Source organism: Trachemys scripta, chromosome 16, assembly GCF_013100865.1.
Source record: "Trachemys scripta elegans isolate TJP31775 chromosome 16, CAS_Tse_1.0, whole genome shotgun sequence".
Classification (NCBI taxonomy): domain Eukaryota; kingdom Metazoa; phylum Chordata; order Testudines; family Emydidae; genus Trachemys; species Trachemys scripta.
Window position 1 is genome coordinate 10,540,453 of NC_048313.1, and position 15,042 is coordinate 10,555,494.

The 15,042-nt window shown below is 61.9% G+C and overlaps 1 protein-coding gene across 2 annotated transcripts; it reads left to right on the forward strand.

Annotated features, from left to right (window-relative positions):
- Nucleotides 1-258: 258 nt before the first annotated feature.
- S100A16 (S100 calcium binding protein A16) lies at nucleotides 259-12,614 on the forward strand. Of its 2 annotated transcripts, XM_034792827.1 has the most exons (3): nucleotides 259-414; nucleotides 7,556-7,725; nucleotides 11,116-12,614. In XM_034792827.1, the coding sequence occupies exons 1-3, from the start codon at nucleotides 399-401 to the stop codon at nucleotides 11,278-11,280; spliced, it is 351 nt and encodes a 116-aa protein (XP_034648718.1). In that variant the 5' UTR covers nucleotides 259-398; the 3' UTR covers nucleotides 11,281-12,614. The 2 variants fall into 2 exon arrangements, with proteins under 2 accessions (XP_034648718.1, XP_034648719.1); XM_034792828.1 differs by lacking the exons at nucleotides 259-414; nucleotides 7,556-7,725 and adding an exon at nucleotides 10,187-10,356.
- The last annotated feature ends 2,428 nt before the right edge of the window (nucleotides 12,615-15,042 follow it).

A 15,042-nucleotide genomic window follows, 5' to 3' on the forward strand; every position in this document is an offset into this window, starting at 1 on the left:
GAGAAATGCGTCTGGCCACTTAGTTCCCACAAGGAAAGCGACACTGGTGCAATCTCTGTGTTCCGGGCCTCACGTGAACGATACTGTGCATCACCCGTGGGAAGGCGCTTGCTTTGCTCAGGCGGTCAGGCCAGTGTTTTGCAATCCCTGAAGCCGTTTCCGAGGCGAGCCCCGAAGCCAGGCGGAAACACCCCAGGAATGTCAGCCTCTGCCAAGTGGGGCTGTGTCTCTTTAAAAGCCAAGACGAGGTCTCGCGATATGAACGCAGAATAGAGCAGGCGTGGGAGGCACATTCTTCAGCCTGCCTACTCTGCAAATCCGGGAGCGGGCAGAAGGGGAGAGCCAGACCCACGGTGAGCTCCGCTCTTGGCAGACGGCTCCTGCACGAGGAAGAGCAGATGACAGCCAAGTCAGGTAAGCAGGCCGAGCGAGCCGGGAAAAGGAATGCTCTTGCCCTGTTTCCTGATTAAAGGCCTCGCAGCGAATCGTCCTGTTGACAGCAGCAGGACGTGCCAGCGCAGGGCTCGACGGGCACGTCTGCACGGCCTGACTCGGCCGCCTCGGGCTAGCGGGACTCGGGCTCGAGCTCCGAGTTGGACCAGCGCTTTGGAGTCTCTGCGGCCGAGGGGAGGGTGGGCTTTGGGGGCCGAGTGCCAGCCTGAGCCACCAGTTCAGAGCCCCACACGCACAGCTGGTCCTACAGCGCTAGCCCGAGGGCCACAAGTCCGATCCCTCGGCCCGGCCTGGGCTGCGGATGGACCTGCTTGTTAAGCTGGTGCCGGGAGCCGGCCCTGGATCGAGAGATGGGTGTGTCTGAGGATAGCTAGACAGGTCATTGGGAAGATGATAGATCTGGCAACAATGAGATGACAGCTGGGTAGGCGGAATCTAAAGCGAGAACTTCTCCTTATTCGCTACGGATCTTTATTATCACGAGCCAGAAATGGGCCTGCCACGGCGGGGCCTGCGTGAAATCGCACAATAATCCCGTGGCTGTAATAGCGTGTGAGAACGCGAAAGCGCTTCACCGTCCTTAGCTCCCGAGAACGGCCAGAGCCAGGGGAATTCATTGTCTTCTCACCCGGCCATGGAGGCACGAAGTGACTCGCCCCTGAAAACCAGGAGGGGCTCCGGGGGGCTCTGCAGTTCCTGGTTCCCAGCCCCACACTGGGGTGAGAGGCAGCGAGCGAGGGAGGTGAGCGCTAGGGGCCAGGGGCAGGGTGCCAGGAGCAATCGAGACCCCCCCCAGGATCACCTGGGTCTCTCTCCCTCGTTCCATTGCAGGGGCCTCGGGCGTCGGTGCACCTCAGGTCCTCCTGTTCTCCATGCTCCAGCATCAGCAACTCCTCCTCTGTGCCCTCAGCCTCATGACCTTTGGTTCTGGGGTCAGTCAGTATGACTGGGGGGTCTGGGAGTGGGACGCAGGGAGCTCGGGACCAAATCCAGACCCGTCCCTGACACCGGGGACATTTGGGGGCTGAAGTTTGTGAGTGGATGCGGCTCTGGACCGGGCTGGGTCCTGTGCACTCGCAGAGCGGACTGTGAAGGAGAGAGAGCGGGCGGAACAGAGGTGCGGTGCCAGAGGGAGGCGGGCACGGGGGGGAGAGGGCGAGACGAGGGGTGTTGGGAAACCGGCCGCCTTCCCCTGGGGAACGGCAGGTCCCGGCTTGCTTATCTGATCTGGTTCCCGCCGACGCCGCCTGCAGAATTCACACAGAAGCATGAATCTCTCCGCGTCCTGTTGGCGTCCGTTCGCCCTCGCTGCTTGCCCCGGCCCCCCGCCAGCTAACATGGCTGTCCTGCCACCAGCCGGTGCCCCCATGCCACCTCACATGGGCACAGCCGTAGGCGGGCTCAGAAACCCGGCTCGGGTCCCCTGTACTGTGCCAAGGGGCCTAGAGTCGTCAGCTCCCCCATGCCCACACCCATGTGACCGCTGAATTTCTCTGCCCAGCTGCGATGCCCACTGGGTAATAGTGGGTCTAATCCAGACTGGCGTAAGGAGGCAATTGGGCAGCACAGTGATGGAAGTGTTTGAAATGCAATAGTTAGACGGGTGGGTATCTGTAGCAGAAGCAGCTGCGTAGAGAACCCTGTGCTTGAGGACGAAACCTTTGCCCGGTGTCTGCTGTGCCCGGCCTACGGAGCTCTCAGCCAAGGAAGCAACGAGGCACGCCGGGCCGCCTGCTGGGTTGGACCGAAGAACAAGAAGCAGGAGCAGGAGGGAGAGGAGAGTCCATGGGAGGCAGGATGGGGTGGGGAGGCAGAATCCATCCCAGGAAGGGAGGAGGAGAGGGCTGCAGAAATGAGTCTGTTTCCGGGGGGAAGGGGGGCTCTGCCGGATCAGGGCTCCATGCAGCCTTAGATCCCACCTCTGCTCTGGACGCCAGCGGGCAGCCGACACCGGTGCTCTTGGTTGGGCGCGGCAGATGGTATGTCATGGCACAGAGCTGGCCGCCTTCCGGGTTCGGTGATTCCTGCCCAAGGACAGGGCTGGTTTGAAGCTAAACCGAGCCCCAAATTCTGCTGGAGCAGCTCACTTCAGTCCCCCTCCCTCCATCCCGCGAGGCCGTGCAGATTTGGGAATTACCCCAAAGCCCTGCTTCCAGCAAGAGCGCTGGTTGCTTCAGAGGTCCCAGAAGGCTCTGGTCAGACCTGGTGGTTCAGCAGAGGGCCCACCTGCCCAGCCGGCTTAATCTGGAACAGCGCATCAAACCATTGCCAGGAGGAGCCCGAGGAGTGGTGCTTCTTGCAGCTGAAGGCCCTGCGCGGTGCGGACACGTCCGCCAAGCTTTTATGAATGGGATCCTGGCGTGTAGCTTCAGATCTGGAGAGACGGAGACAGTGTCAGCCCAAACCTCAGCACGTTCCTCCTGAGAGAGACTGCCCGGATGGGCCCAAGATGAACGGAAAGCCGCCAAGCCAGCTCAGGACAGCTGGGGGGGGAGCATGGCCCGCCTTGGCTGAGGACAACTGGAGACCTCGAAGGAATGACCAGAGCTGGGGAAACAGAGAGCAAGGAGATAGGGACTCGAGAAGGACAAGCAGAAGATAAAAGATCAGGGGCCAGATGGACTGCTGGTGGAAATCGGCATATCTCCCTTGACTTCAGCCAGGGTGCTACAGATCTTTGACTTCCGTGGAAGGATGGTGATTTACACCAGTGCAGGAATTGGCCCCGGGTGTTCGGTGCCAACAGAGACGAAGACGAGATCTGAGCCCAAGCAAGGGACAGCTGCCAACAGAGAAAGAAACGAACAGGAGGCGAATAAGAACATAAGAACGGCCATACTAGGTCAGACCAATGGTCCATCTAGCCCAGTATCCTGTCTGCCAACGCCCGGTGCCCCAGAGGGAAGGAGCAGAATGGGGAATCACCAAGTGATCCATCCCCCGTCGCCCATTCCCAGCCTCTGGCAGAGGCAGCCGAATGACCAGCACTAACAGAGAGCGTCTCTGATGCAGGCTCTGGGGTGGAGCACGTGCAGGGACCCCAGAACAGGCTGTGCACTAGTGGTCTACATGGGACGCTCTCACAGGGATGTTTTCTAAAGCAGCAACATCGCCTCTGCTCCTGCAACAACGCTCCTGGGTGGGTCGGCAGCAGGGGCTGACCCCCAACCTCTCCCTGCGAAGCCCAGGGGAGCTGGGGGATCAAGCCCGTTAGCTGCGGGCAGCAGTGGGTGGGTTTCCTCTGAGGCTGTAGGAAGCCATAACGCCGTTTGCTGCCATGTGATCCTCCAAGCCCTGCCCCAGAGATACAGCCGACCTTGAGCCCAGGCCTGGGCATCTGTCCCTATGCCTCATCCTGTTGGGTGTGGGGCTGACGTCACCCGTCTTGTCTGTCACCCGTCAGGGGGTGGCCAGGTGTTGGGGGACCATGACCCCTGCAATACAGGCTTTGGCTCTGCTGTTCCGGCCCCGTCTCTTCCGGCCTCACCGGGGGCTCCCCTGGGGGCTCCGAGGGACGTAACGGGTAGGAACAGGCTGGAACTGGCACTTGGGTGCCCGGGGAAAGGCACCCTAGGAACAGAGCAAAGGGAAATGCAAGTGTCCCGGGGCGAGGCCCAGGGCCTAGGGCAGATTCCCTCCCAGAGCAGAGTGCGTCGCACGGGGCATTTGGAGCGAGACCAGGGGGGGGGGGGGGGGAATGTGCTGGCAGGGACGAAGCAATGGACTGGACGCCTTCCTGTGCCCAATTCGTCTGAGCCGGGTCCCGCTCTCGCCGAACCCAGCAAACCCACTGAAGCCAATGGAGTGACAAGGGTGAGGTGAGGGCCGGAGCGGGCCCTGGGACGCTAGGGGCAGATCCTCAGCGGGGGTCAGTCGGCAGATCTCAGCACGAGATGGCCACATGCCCCTTTGACCGGGCAGTGCGCTGCCGGAGCAGGCCAGCCCCTGGCGGGCAGGAAAGAGGAAAGGCGAACAATGGGATGCACTTCCCTTCCCGCACATCCTGTGCGCTGCCAGCCCTGCCTGTTGGCTTGAGTGTGCAGCGCACGCCCCTGGGCTCCGGGAGCTCCTGAAGAGCGGGGCAGAGCGAGCTCTCTGCCGAGGGCGCTCGTCTTCCCCGTCCGGGATTCGATTTGAGGCTGGGGTTTTGCAGGCGAAAGGACTAGCTGAGAGCCACCTGGCAGCAGCAGGTAAAGAACCGTCCGTGCTAGACTCAAGGCGCTGGTACTGCTGGGGACAGAGGCCACACTGCCTGGCCAGTGCAACCCCCCGGTGCCCCCGCCTAGCAGGGCAAAGCGAGCTTCCCCCGCCTGCATGATCTGCTCCCCCTTGGTGAGCCAGTGTCTAGAGAGGAGCTGGGTCTCCGGTGCCCTTCGGCCCCTTGCCCTGCACACACAGGGGCGGCGACGCTGGCTGCAATGGGGCCGTGCCAGGGCTGCGATTCCCCGGGCGGCTCCCTCTTCCCCCGTGCAATCAGGTTGCCTCATCCCCTGCCCTGCCTCGTGCCAGGCCACTGGGCTGGGCTGGGAGGGTTTTGGCATGAGGCATCTCCGGTGGGATACCACCCAGGGCGGTGTGGCAAGACAAGGACTGGCGGGTAATTACAGCCCATTGCATCTTCTCCTCCTTCTCCTTCTCCGCCCTCTCTGTTCCGCTGGGAACCAGCCTCATTCCTTTCAGATGAGCGCTGGGCAGCAGGTTATGCCAGCCGGGTAATGATTGTTATCGTCTGTAGCTAGGAGGAGGCAGGACCCTGGGGGAACGGAGGTGGGAGTGGCAGAAAAGGGGAGGAGCCAGACAGGTGCAGGGGTTGGGAGCTGTACGTTCACTCCAAACGGGTCAGGGTGTTGTTCTCATCACAGCCTGAGGAGGCGCTGTAGCACAGGGGAGTTCATAGATCCATTCGCAATGGTAAGGCCAGAAGGGAGCATTTGATTATCCCATGTGACCTGCATGACCCCGGCCAGAGAACCCCAGTCACGGATCCCAGCATCAAATGCTAAACCCCAAAGGGACGGTTAATAAAATCCAGCCTGAGCTCCTGCGTAAGCCAGGCCGGAGAATTCCCCGTCCTGGCAACCGGAAACATCCAAAACCCATGAGATTGGCTTAAAAATTCTGAGATTAAAATCCTCCTCCTGCCAGATTTGGGTTTTTTTCCCCTTCACTTTCCAGTGTCGGAGCCTTTAGGGCGCCCCCGGGGCACGTTGTCCCACTCTCCCGTGCAGCCCCAAGAGCTAAAACCACTGGAATTGTCACCGATCATAGACTCCTGACAATGCAGGGTTGGCCGGGCCCCCGTGAGGCCGTTACCCCGAGGCAGGACCAAGGAAACCTGGACCAGCTCTGGCAGGGGTCTGTCCAGCCTGTTCTTAAAGGCCTCCAGAGACGGGGGGTTCCACCACCTCCCTAGGTTACGTGTTCCCGACCCTGCGAGTTAGACGGTTTTTCTAGTCTCTGTCCTTCATCTCCCTTGCTGCAGATGCATCCCATTCGTTCTTGTCCTGCCGTCAGTGGACGCTGTTGATTGCCATCCTGTCTATAATGGCCCGGAACAGCTTTGCAGGCTGCTCTCAGGTTCCCCTCCGTCTGCTTTCCTCACGACTAAACGTGCCCAGGTTTTCTAACCTTGCCCCATGGTCAGGTTTTCTCAACCTCGGCTCATTTCTGCTGCTCTCCTCTGGACTCTCTCCAGTTTCTCTCCATCTTTCCTAAGGCTCGGTGCCCCAAACTGGACGCCGTGCCCAACAGGGCAGGACTATGACCTCCCGTGTCCTGCATATGACACGCCTGCTAACACCTCATCGCCTGACTCCAGGAGCTGGGACTTGAAAGAAAACATCAAATACTGGGTGACTCGTGATAAACTCGCAAGTGTTGGCCGCAGCGAATTCACCCTGGGATGCTGGCTCGTTCCCCCAGCGGCTCGCTCGGGGCCCTGTTGTCAGCCCAGCCTTGTTGCCAAGTTCCCAGGCTGGATCCGCCCCCAACTCCGTTTCTCCCTGGGTATTTCTTTGTGCTCGGCACCATGGAAATGATCCTCTGGGCCCGACGCCCGGACGTGCCCCGTCTTGTCCCTTTCCCCTTCGGCTGAGCCCCGGGCGCAGTGCTGCTCCAGGGTGAAGAGATCGACGCATGGGAACCAGATGGTTCTCCACCCGCTCCCAGGGAGACGGGGGGCTGTTGGGCTGGGATCTCTCCCCGTAAGGAGAACCAGACTCACTGGGAAAGGGGACAGGCCCCCTCTGCTCTTGCTGCCCCCTGGGTCGGGGCGTGGCTCGCACGCTAGCCCCAGCCACGGGGCTGGACGGAGATGAGGCAAGGGGACTGTACGGGGGTGAAAGGAACCCCTTTTGTCGCTCCCATTTGAGCCCTCCAGGGCCGCATCTGCTGGGTGGCACAGAGGGAGACAAGGCAGCGACTCCCATGCTGAGCTGCAGTCCCGACACCGGCGATGCCGGATTTACCGGGGTTTCACTGGGAGCAGCAGCGGGGGGCTGCACTTTCTCCTGCTGCTTGGACCCGGCTTCTCTGCTTCCCTCCCCTGCCCCATTCTCCCCTTCATACCTCCACGTGGCTCGGCACCTCCCACCCCCTGCTCCCTCTGAGCGTCTCCCATGTCCCCCGATCTCTCCCCACCAGCGCCTGCAGCAGCCTCCCCACTAACGTCCGTACAGTCCGTCCCTGCACCCCCGTCCGAAATCCCCAAGTCCATATTCCACCTGTAATGACCGGATCACACACTGGGCTTGTCCTGCTTTAAGGGGACCGGCTCCTACTGCCAGGTGTGCTTGGCACAGCTCCCCTGCTGCACAGCTTCTGGGCACACATCCCGTACTATAATGAGCCCTACAGCAGCGAGAGCCTACAGGCCGTATACAGGGCGATATTGACCAGGGATGGGCCAGGGTGAACCGAGATCAGAGTTGGCCCAGATCAGGTGAACGCTCACGGGGCCCCCTGGAAATGAGAGTCCTGCATAGAAGTGGGGTCACTGCCTGGCCTTTCCCAGCAGGTGCCCGGTGCCCGCCTGGCTGCACCGGTGCTGGGCCAACGAGCCCCCCACTGCCCGGCTCAGGCATTGGTTCCGTTACACCTGCAGGGACTAATGGGACCGAGATGTCGGGCGACCCGTCGGAGCTGGAATGGGCCCTCCACGTGCTGGTGAAGAACTACGACAAATACGCCAGCGGCTGCTGCAAGAAACCCCGGCGCATCAGCAAGAAGGATTTCCGCAAGATGCTGAGCCGGGAGCTCAACCACATGCTGACGGTGAGACGGGGGGGATGCTGGTGGGGGAATGTGAGCCCACGGGGAGCACCAACCATGCCATGGGGAACCCTAGTGTGTGAGAGTGAGCCCACGGGCAGCATCCGGCCCTGCCACGGGGAACCCTAGTGTGTGAGTGTGAACCCACGGGCAGCGCCCAGCCATGCCACGGGGAACCCTAGTGTGTGAGTGTGAACCCACGGGCAGCACCCGGCCCTGCCATGGGGAACCCTAGTGAGACCGGGGGGATGCTAGTGGGGGAATGTGAGCCCACGGGCAGCACCCGGCCCTGCCATGGGGAACCCTAGTGAGACCAGGGGGACGCTAGTGGGGGAATGTGAGCCCACTGGGAGCACCAACCATGCCACGGGGAACCCTAGTGTGTGAGAGTGAGCCACGGGCAGCACCCGGCCCTGCCACGGGGAACCCTAGTGTGTGAGTGTGAGCCCATGGGCAGCACGAGGCCCTGTCACGGGGAACCCTAGTGTGTGAGTGTGAGCCCACGGGCAGCACGAGGCCCTGTCACGGGGAACCCTAGTGTGTGAGTGTGAGCCCAACACTACCTCATGCTGTCCGCAACCAGCCTCCTTGCTGGCAGCCTGAGGAGGGACCTTGGTGACCCAGCTCCAGTGCTAAGCTCCCTGCCCCNCAAGGAAACCTCGACCAGCTCTGGCAGGGGTCTGTCCAGCCTGTTCTTAAAGACCTCCAGAGACGGGGGTTCCACCACCTCCCTAGGTTACGTGTTCCCGACCCTGCGAGTTAGACGGTTTTTCTAGTCTCTGTCCTTCATCTCCCTTGCTGCAGATGCATCCCATTCGTTCTTGTCCTGCCGTCAGTGGACGCTGTTGATTGCCATCCTGTCTATAATGGCCCGGAACAGCTTTGCAGGCTGCTCTCAGGTTCCCCTCCGTCTGCTTTCCTCACGACTAAACGTGCCCAGGTTTTCTAACCTTGCCCCATGGTCAGGTTTTCTCAACCTCGGCTCATTTCTGCTGCTCTCCTCTGGACTCTCTCCAGTTTCTCCCCATCTTTCCTAAGGCTCGGTGCCCCAAACTGGACGCCGTGCCCAACAGGGCAGGACTATGACCTCCCGTGTCCTGCATATGACACGCCTGCTAACACCTCATCTCCTGACTCCAGGAGCTGGGGCTTGAAAGAAAACATCAAATACTGGGTGACTTGCGATAAACTCACAAGTGTTGGCCGCAGCGAATTCACCCTGGGATGCTGGCTCGTTCCCCAGCGGCTCGCTCGGGGCCCTGTTGTCGGCCCAGCCTTGTTGCCAAGTTCCCAGGCTGGATCCGCCCCCAACTCCGTTTCTCCCTGGGTATTTCTTTGTGCTCGGCACCATGGAAATGATCCTCCGGGCCCGACGCCCGGACGTGCCCCGTCTTGTCCCTTTCCCCTTCGGCTGAGCCCCGGGCGCAGTGCTGCTCCAGGGTGAAGAGATCGACGCATGGGAACCAGATGGTTCTCCACCCGCTCCCAGGGAGACGGGGGGCTGTTGGGCTGGGATCTCTCCCCGTAAGGAGAACCAGACTCACTGGGAAAGGGGACAGGCCCCCTCTGCTCTTGCTGCCCCCTGGGTCGGGGCGTGGCTCGCACGCTAGCCCCAGCCACGGGGCTGGATGGAGATGAGGCAAGGGGACGGTACGGGGGTGAAAGGAACCCCTTTTGTCGCTCCCATTTGAGCCCTCCAGGGCCGCATCTGCTGGGTGGCGCAGAGGGAGACAAAGGCAGCGACTCCCATGCTGAGCTGCAGTCCCGACACCGGCGATGCCGGATTTACCGGGGTTTCACTGGGAGCAGCAGCGGGGGGGCTGCACTTTCTCCTGCTGCTTGAACCCGGCTTCTCTGCTTCCCTCTCCTGCCCCATTCTCCCCTACATACCTCCACGTGGCTCAGCACCTCCCACCCCCTGCTCCCTCTGAGCGTCTCCCATGTCCCCCGATCTCTCCCCACCAGCGCCTGCAGCAGCCTCCCCACTAACGTCCGTACAGTCCGTCCCTGCACCCCCTTCCGAAATCCCCAAGTCCATATTCCACCTGTAATGACCGGATCACACACTGGGCTTGTCCTGCTTTAAGGGGACCGGCTCCTACTGCCAGGTGTGCTTGGCACAGCTCCCCTGCTGCACAGCTTCTGGGCACACATCCCGTACTATAATGAGCCCTACAGCAGCGAGAGCCTACAGGCCGTATACAGGGCGATATTGACCAGGGATGGGCCAGGGTGAACCGAGATCAGAGTTGGCCCAGATCAGGTGAACGCTCATGGGGCCCCCCTGGAAATGAGAGCCCTGCGTTCACTGCTGCATAGAAGTGGGGTCACTGCCTGGCCTTTCCCAGCAGGGTCTCTGCCTGGCCTTTCCCAGCAGGTGCCCGGTGCCCGCCTGGCTGCACCGGTGCTGGGCCAACGAGCCCCCCACTGCCCGGCTCAGGCATTGGTTCCGTTACACCTGCAGGGACTAATGGGACCGAGATGTCGGGCGACCCGTCGGAGCTGGAATGGGCCCTCCACGTGCTGGTGAAGAACTATGACAAATACGCCAGCGGCTGCTGCAAGAAACCCCGGCGCATCAGCAAGAAGGATTTCCGCAAGATGCTGAGCCGGGAGCTCAACCACATGCTGACGGTGAGACGGGGGGGATGCTGGTGGGGGAATGTGAGCCCACGGGGAGCACCAACCATGCCATGGGGAACCCTAGTGTGTGAGAGTGAGCCCACGGGCAGCATCCGGCCCTGCCACGGGGAACCCTAGTGTGTGAGTGTGAACCCACGGGCAGCGCCCAGCCATGCCACGGGGAACCCTAGTGTGTGAGTGTGAACCCACGGGCAGCACCCGGCCCTGCCATGGGGAACCCTAGTGAGACCGGGGGGATGCTAGTGGGGGAATGTGAGCCCACGGGCAGCACCCGGCCCTGCCATGGGGAACCCTAGTGAGACCGGGGGGACGCTAGTGGGGGAATGTGAGCCCACTGGGAGCACCAACCATGCCACGGGGAACCCTAGTGTGTGAGAGTGAGCCACGGGCAGCACCCGGCCCTGCCACGGGGAACCCTAGTGTGTGAGTGTGAGCCCATGGGCAGCACGAGGCCCTGTCACGGGGAACCCTAGTGTGTGAGTGTGAGCCCACGGGCAGCACGAGGCCCTGTCACGGGGAACCCTAGTGTGTGAGTGTGAGCCCAACACTACCTCATGCTGTCCGCAACCAGCCTCCTTGCTGGCAGCCTGAGGAGGGACCTTGGTGACCCAGCTCCAGTGCTAAGCTCCCTGCCCCATGGGGGGAGGGGGTGCCCTGGCAGCGGCTGACTGAGACGCCAGGCGGTGAGTGCCGCCCCCCAGGGTCCCCAGCCCCTCCTGGCGATTGAACGGCTCCGCGCTCTCTTCCCAGGACACCGGGAACAAGCGCGCGGCCGACAAGCTCATCTGCGACCTGGATGAGAACAAGGACGGGCACATCAGCTTCGAGGAGTACTGGACCCTGATCGGCGGCATCGCCAGCCCCATTGCCTGCCTCATCCGCCAGCAGGAACATGGCACCAAGTTCACCAAGTAGCATGGCCCGAGGGCGCCAGCAGTCCCCCAGATCCCCCCCAGGCCCCTGGCTTGGAGCTCCCCCTTTGCTGCTTCTCCCTGGGCCATGTGTGATCCCCTGCCCCCCACAGCGCCCCTGAGGCCAACGTCTCCCAGGGAGAGTGGATCTCCTTCCAGCTGGGGCTCAGCCCCCACCTCGATCAGTCACCCCCCACCTTAGCCAGTGCTCGTTCACCCCTCCCGCCCACTGCTGGGCCGGCCCACAGGGCAGCAGAGATACCATCCTCCTGGCCTTGTTAGCAATCCGCCTGCCGTGTCACGTGGCAGATCCGTGGCCTCCTGGACCCTCATCCCTCAGCCGGGGCCCATGGTGCTGGCAGTCACAGAGCAGTAGGTGATGGAGGAGAATCGCCTGTGGCTCTCTGCAGTACAGGGCTTATGTGACACATGCTGCAGTGGGTCTGACGTGCCAAGAAAGCAGATCCGCATTGTCCCAGCAAGAAGGGGGGCAGCAGGGACACACGCAGACACGCAGACACGCACACCCCAGTCAGTTACAGCCGGGTGGCTGCTTTTCCCAGGCTCCCCCTGTAGCTTGCTGATGCCGTATTGGCCTTTGCAGCCCTACCACCAAATGCCCCGGGCGTGGCTCCAGGCGGGGCTGGGCTAACCCCTCGGGGGGGAAGGCCCCGGCGCCTTTGCAGGGTTCACAGTGCTGGTGTCCCAGGGTCCTGCAGGGCTGGGACGAGGCCCTTTTCTCCTCTCGCTCTTAGGAGGCTGTGCTGGGTTTAACCCTTCCCGGTCTGCAGCTGAGCGCTGAGCCTTGCCTGGCCCCATGCTGGAGAGCTCTGTGCTGGCAGGGAGGGGTGAAATCCACCCCCCGCCCCCCGCCGAGGCCCCGAGTGGGACAAGCCAAGTTCCCAGCCGTGCCTGTCTCCCGCCGTGTCATTTCCTCACTCTGTGTGTAGACGGGACTGGCTGGGGGCCCAGGCCGGGGAGAGGGAGGGATGCAGCCCCTTGGTGACTCTCCTTCTTAGACCAAACTCTGCCCTCAGTGCCTCCCCTGCAGCCCCCCTGGGCCGCCCCCCAGGTGGGGGTTCCAGGGCATTGACCCCCATCTATGACTTGAATGTTCCCGTTCTCAGGCCTGTCGGGCTCGGGATTCCGACCCCCATGCTGGTTAGAAATCAACCCGTCCGAGCTGATAAGAAACCTCTCCTTCCCCTTTGCTGAGCATCGTGACAGTTCTGTGGGGCCCATGGGGGTCGTGGGGCTCGTCTGACTTTCCCTAACGCCCCCGGGGGCTGGTGCACAAGCTGGACTGTGAAATTCATAACAATAAAGTTTGGAGTGGGATCGGTGTCTGGGTCCTTCCCCGGGGCGGGCGGGCGAGGAGCTCACAGCGCCGTACCAGGGCGTTAGCTGAGCCCGCGAGGTTGGAGAATGTCGCCATGTCCCTGACCAAACTGTACCGGAGACCCCTCCGCTGGTAGCAGGGCGAGACCCCCCGTCCCCACGGCCTGGCTGCTCACCCCACGGGGCCATTGGGACCCAGTAGCTGCCTAGGCCAGGCCAGAGAACGGCCCCACCAGAATTCCCAGTGCAGAGCTGCTAAAACCCAGCCCATCTGGATTTAAACATGGCCAGCGATGGAGAATCGACCATAAACCTCGGTAAATTGTAATGACGTCCCTCTTAAAAACGTACGTCTTGTTTCCAGTCTGGAGTCGGCTGGCTTCCTCTGCCAGCCACGGGATCGGGTTAGACCTTCCTCTGCTGGACCGAAGAGCCCTCCGTTAAAGATTTGTTCCCTGTGTGGGTCCTTGTGAGCAAGTCACCCCCGGCCCTTGTCGGTGGGCAGCGAAATACACTGAGCTCCTGGAGTCTCTCGCTAGAAAGCCTTTCATCATTCCCCTAGCTCTTCTTTGAACCTTCTCCAATGCATACACTGGCCCTTTGACACACGGGTTAGCAGTTCTCACCCCCTGCAGCAGGAGGCAGTGGGGCACATGCGTGTGCACACACACACACACACACATTGTCGTGTGTTACCCCCATTGTACAGAGGGGGACACTGAGGCAACATGGGACGTGATTTCCTCAGTGTCACAGAGTAAGTCGGGGCAGAGCTGGGGGTGGAACCCAGGAGTCCTGATTCCCCAGCCCTCTGCTCTAACTGCTAGACACCAGCTCCTCCCCAGAGCTGGGCACCGAACCCTTGAATCCTGACCCCATTCCCTCTAGCTATTAGTCCATCCCCCTACCCACATAGACCCCACAAGTCCTGGCCCGTAGCTCTCCTGCTCTAACCCACTCAACCCCACGGCCCTCCCAGAACTGGGAACAGAACCCAGGAGTCCTGGCTCCCAGACCCATCTCACCCCCCTCTCTAACGGCAATAAAAGCTCCGGTCCCTTCATGGGGGGCCTGATGAGCGATGGGCCGTTTCCCTTCTGGACGGGTGGAAACAGAGAGTCTGAGGGGGCTGGATCCCCAGGGTGCAGCACGCCCCCTGGCTCCCGCCCGCAGAGGGGGCTGGGATGGGAGGGACCTGGCGCCTGGGGGAGGGATCTAAACAGGAGTGGCTGATTCTGGGGGGTTTGTGCTCTGTCCCCCCAGCGAAGGATGTGGGGGCTCCAGCACAGAGGGGGACCCCAAGAGATGGGGGGGGTCACAACCAGGCCAGGGACAGCCAGGGCCTAAATATTGCCTGCCATGAGAGACGGGCCTGGCCCTTGGGGCTGAGTTGGGAGCTGGGGGAAGCGGGGCGCAGGCAGGCCCTGTGATCCCCTCTGCCCCCCGCCTGCAGCACCCCGTGTGTCACTCCTGGCCTGGACTCAGCTATGTAGCTCTACCCCTCCAGGGAGCGCTCTGCCGGCGGGGCCCCGGCTCCTCTCCGTCGGCAGGACTCAGCCCTCGGGGGCCTCACGAAGCCACAACCCCAGGTCTAAAAGCCAGGGCCCCACTGCATGAGCTAATGGAGAATCTCCATCTGCTGTTTGCAACATAGGGGCTATGACATAGGGATGGACAGTTCTGATCCCATCCAGCAGAAGGCAGCAGTGGGTCTCTCGCTCTCTCCAGGGCCGCCCAGAGTGGGGGGCAAGTGGGGCAATTTTCCCCAGGCCCCGGGCCCTGCAGGGGCCCCCATGAGAATATAGTATTCTATAGTATTGCAACTTTCTTTTATGGAAGGGGCCCCCGAAATTGCTTTGCCCCAGGGCCCCTGAATCCTCTGGGCGGCCCTGTCTCTCTCTCTCTCTCTCTCTCTCACACACACACACACACACACACACACACAGATGCACATCTGACGCACTATTAAATCGAGCTCTTGCCATGTTCTAGTGCCACCACTAGGTGTCAGCAAACACTAGCACCAGCCGTGAGCTCGGCAGGACAGTCCCCATCACGCCTAGGGGCTCAGAGCGGGCGCAGCTGCCCCCCAAGGCCCTGGCACTGACCCCCCCCTGCCCCGAGCACCTGTAATAAACCCCGGGCCCCGTGATGCCAGTTGGAGTCAACAGAGACGCCCGGGCCCGTGGGCTTTGGCTAACGGGGCTGGCCGAGCTGGGGCAGTCTGGATCTGTGGGGGCCGGGGGAAGCATTGAAAAGCAGGTCTGGGGTCTGCCTCTCTCTGCTAATTCATTTTCACAACCTCTGCCCGGCCCCACAGTATTGTCACCCCCTTTTGTCCAGATGGGGAAACTGAGGCACGGAGGGGGCACATGAGTGGCAGAGGTGGGATTAGGGTTGGGACCCCGTGGCCTCTCCCGTCCCAGTA

Coding starts and splice junctions, on each gene's coding strand:
- S100A16 (XM_034792827.1), top strand. Junction 7,726..11,115: donor AGCTCAACCACATGCTGACG/GTGAGACGGGGG, acceptor CTCTCTTCCCAG/GACACCGGGAACAAGCGCGC.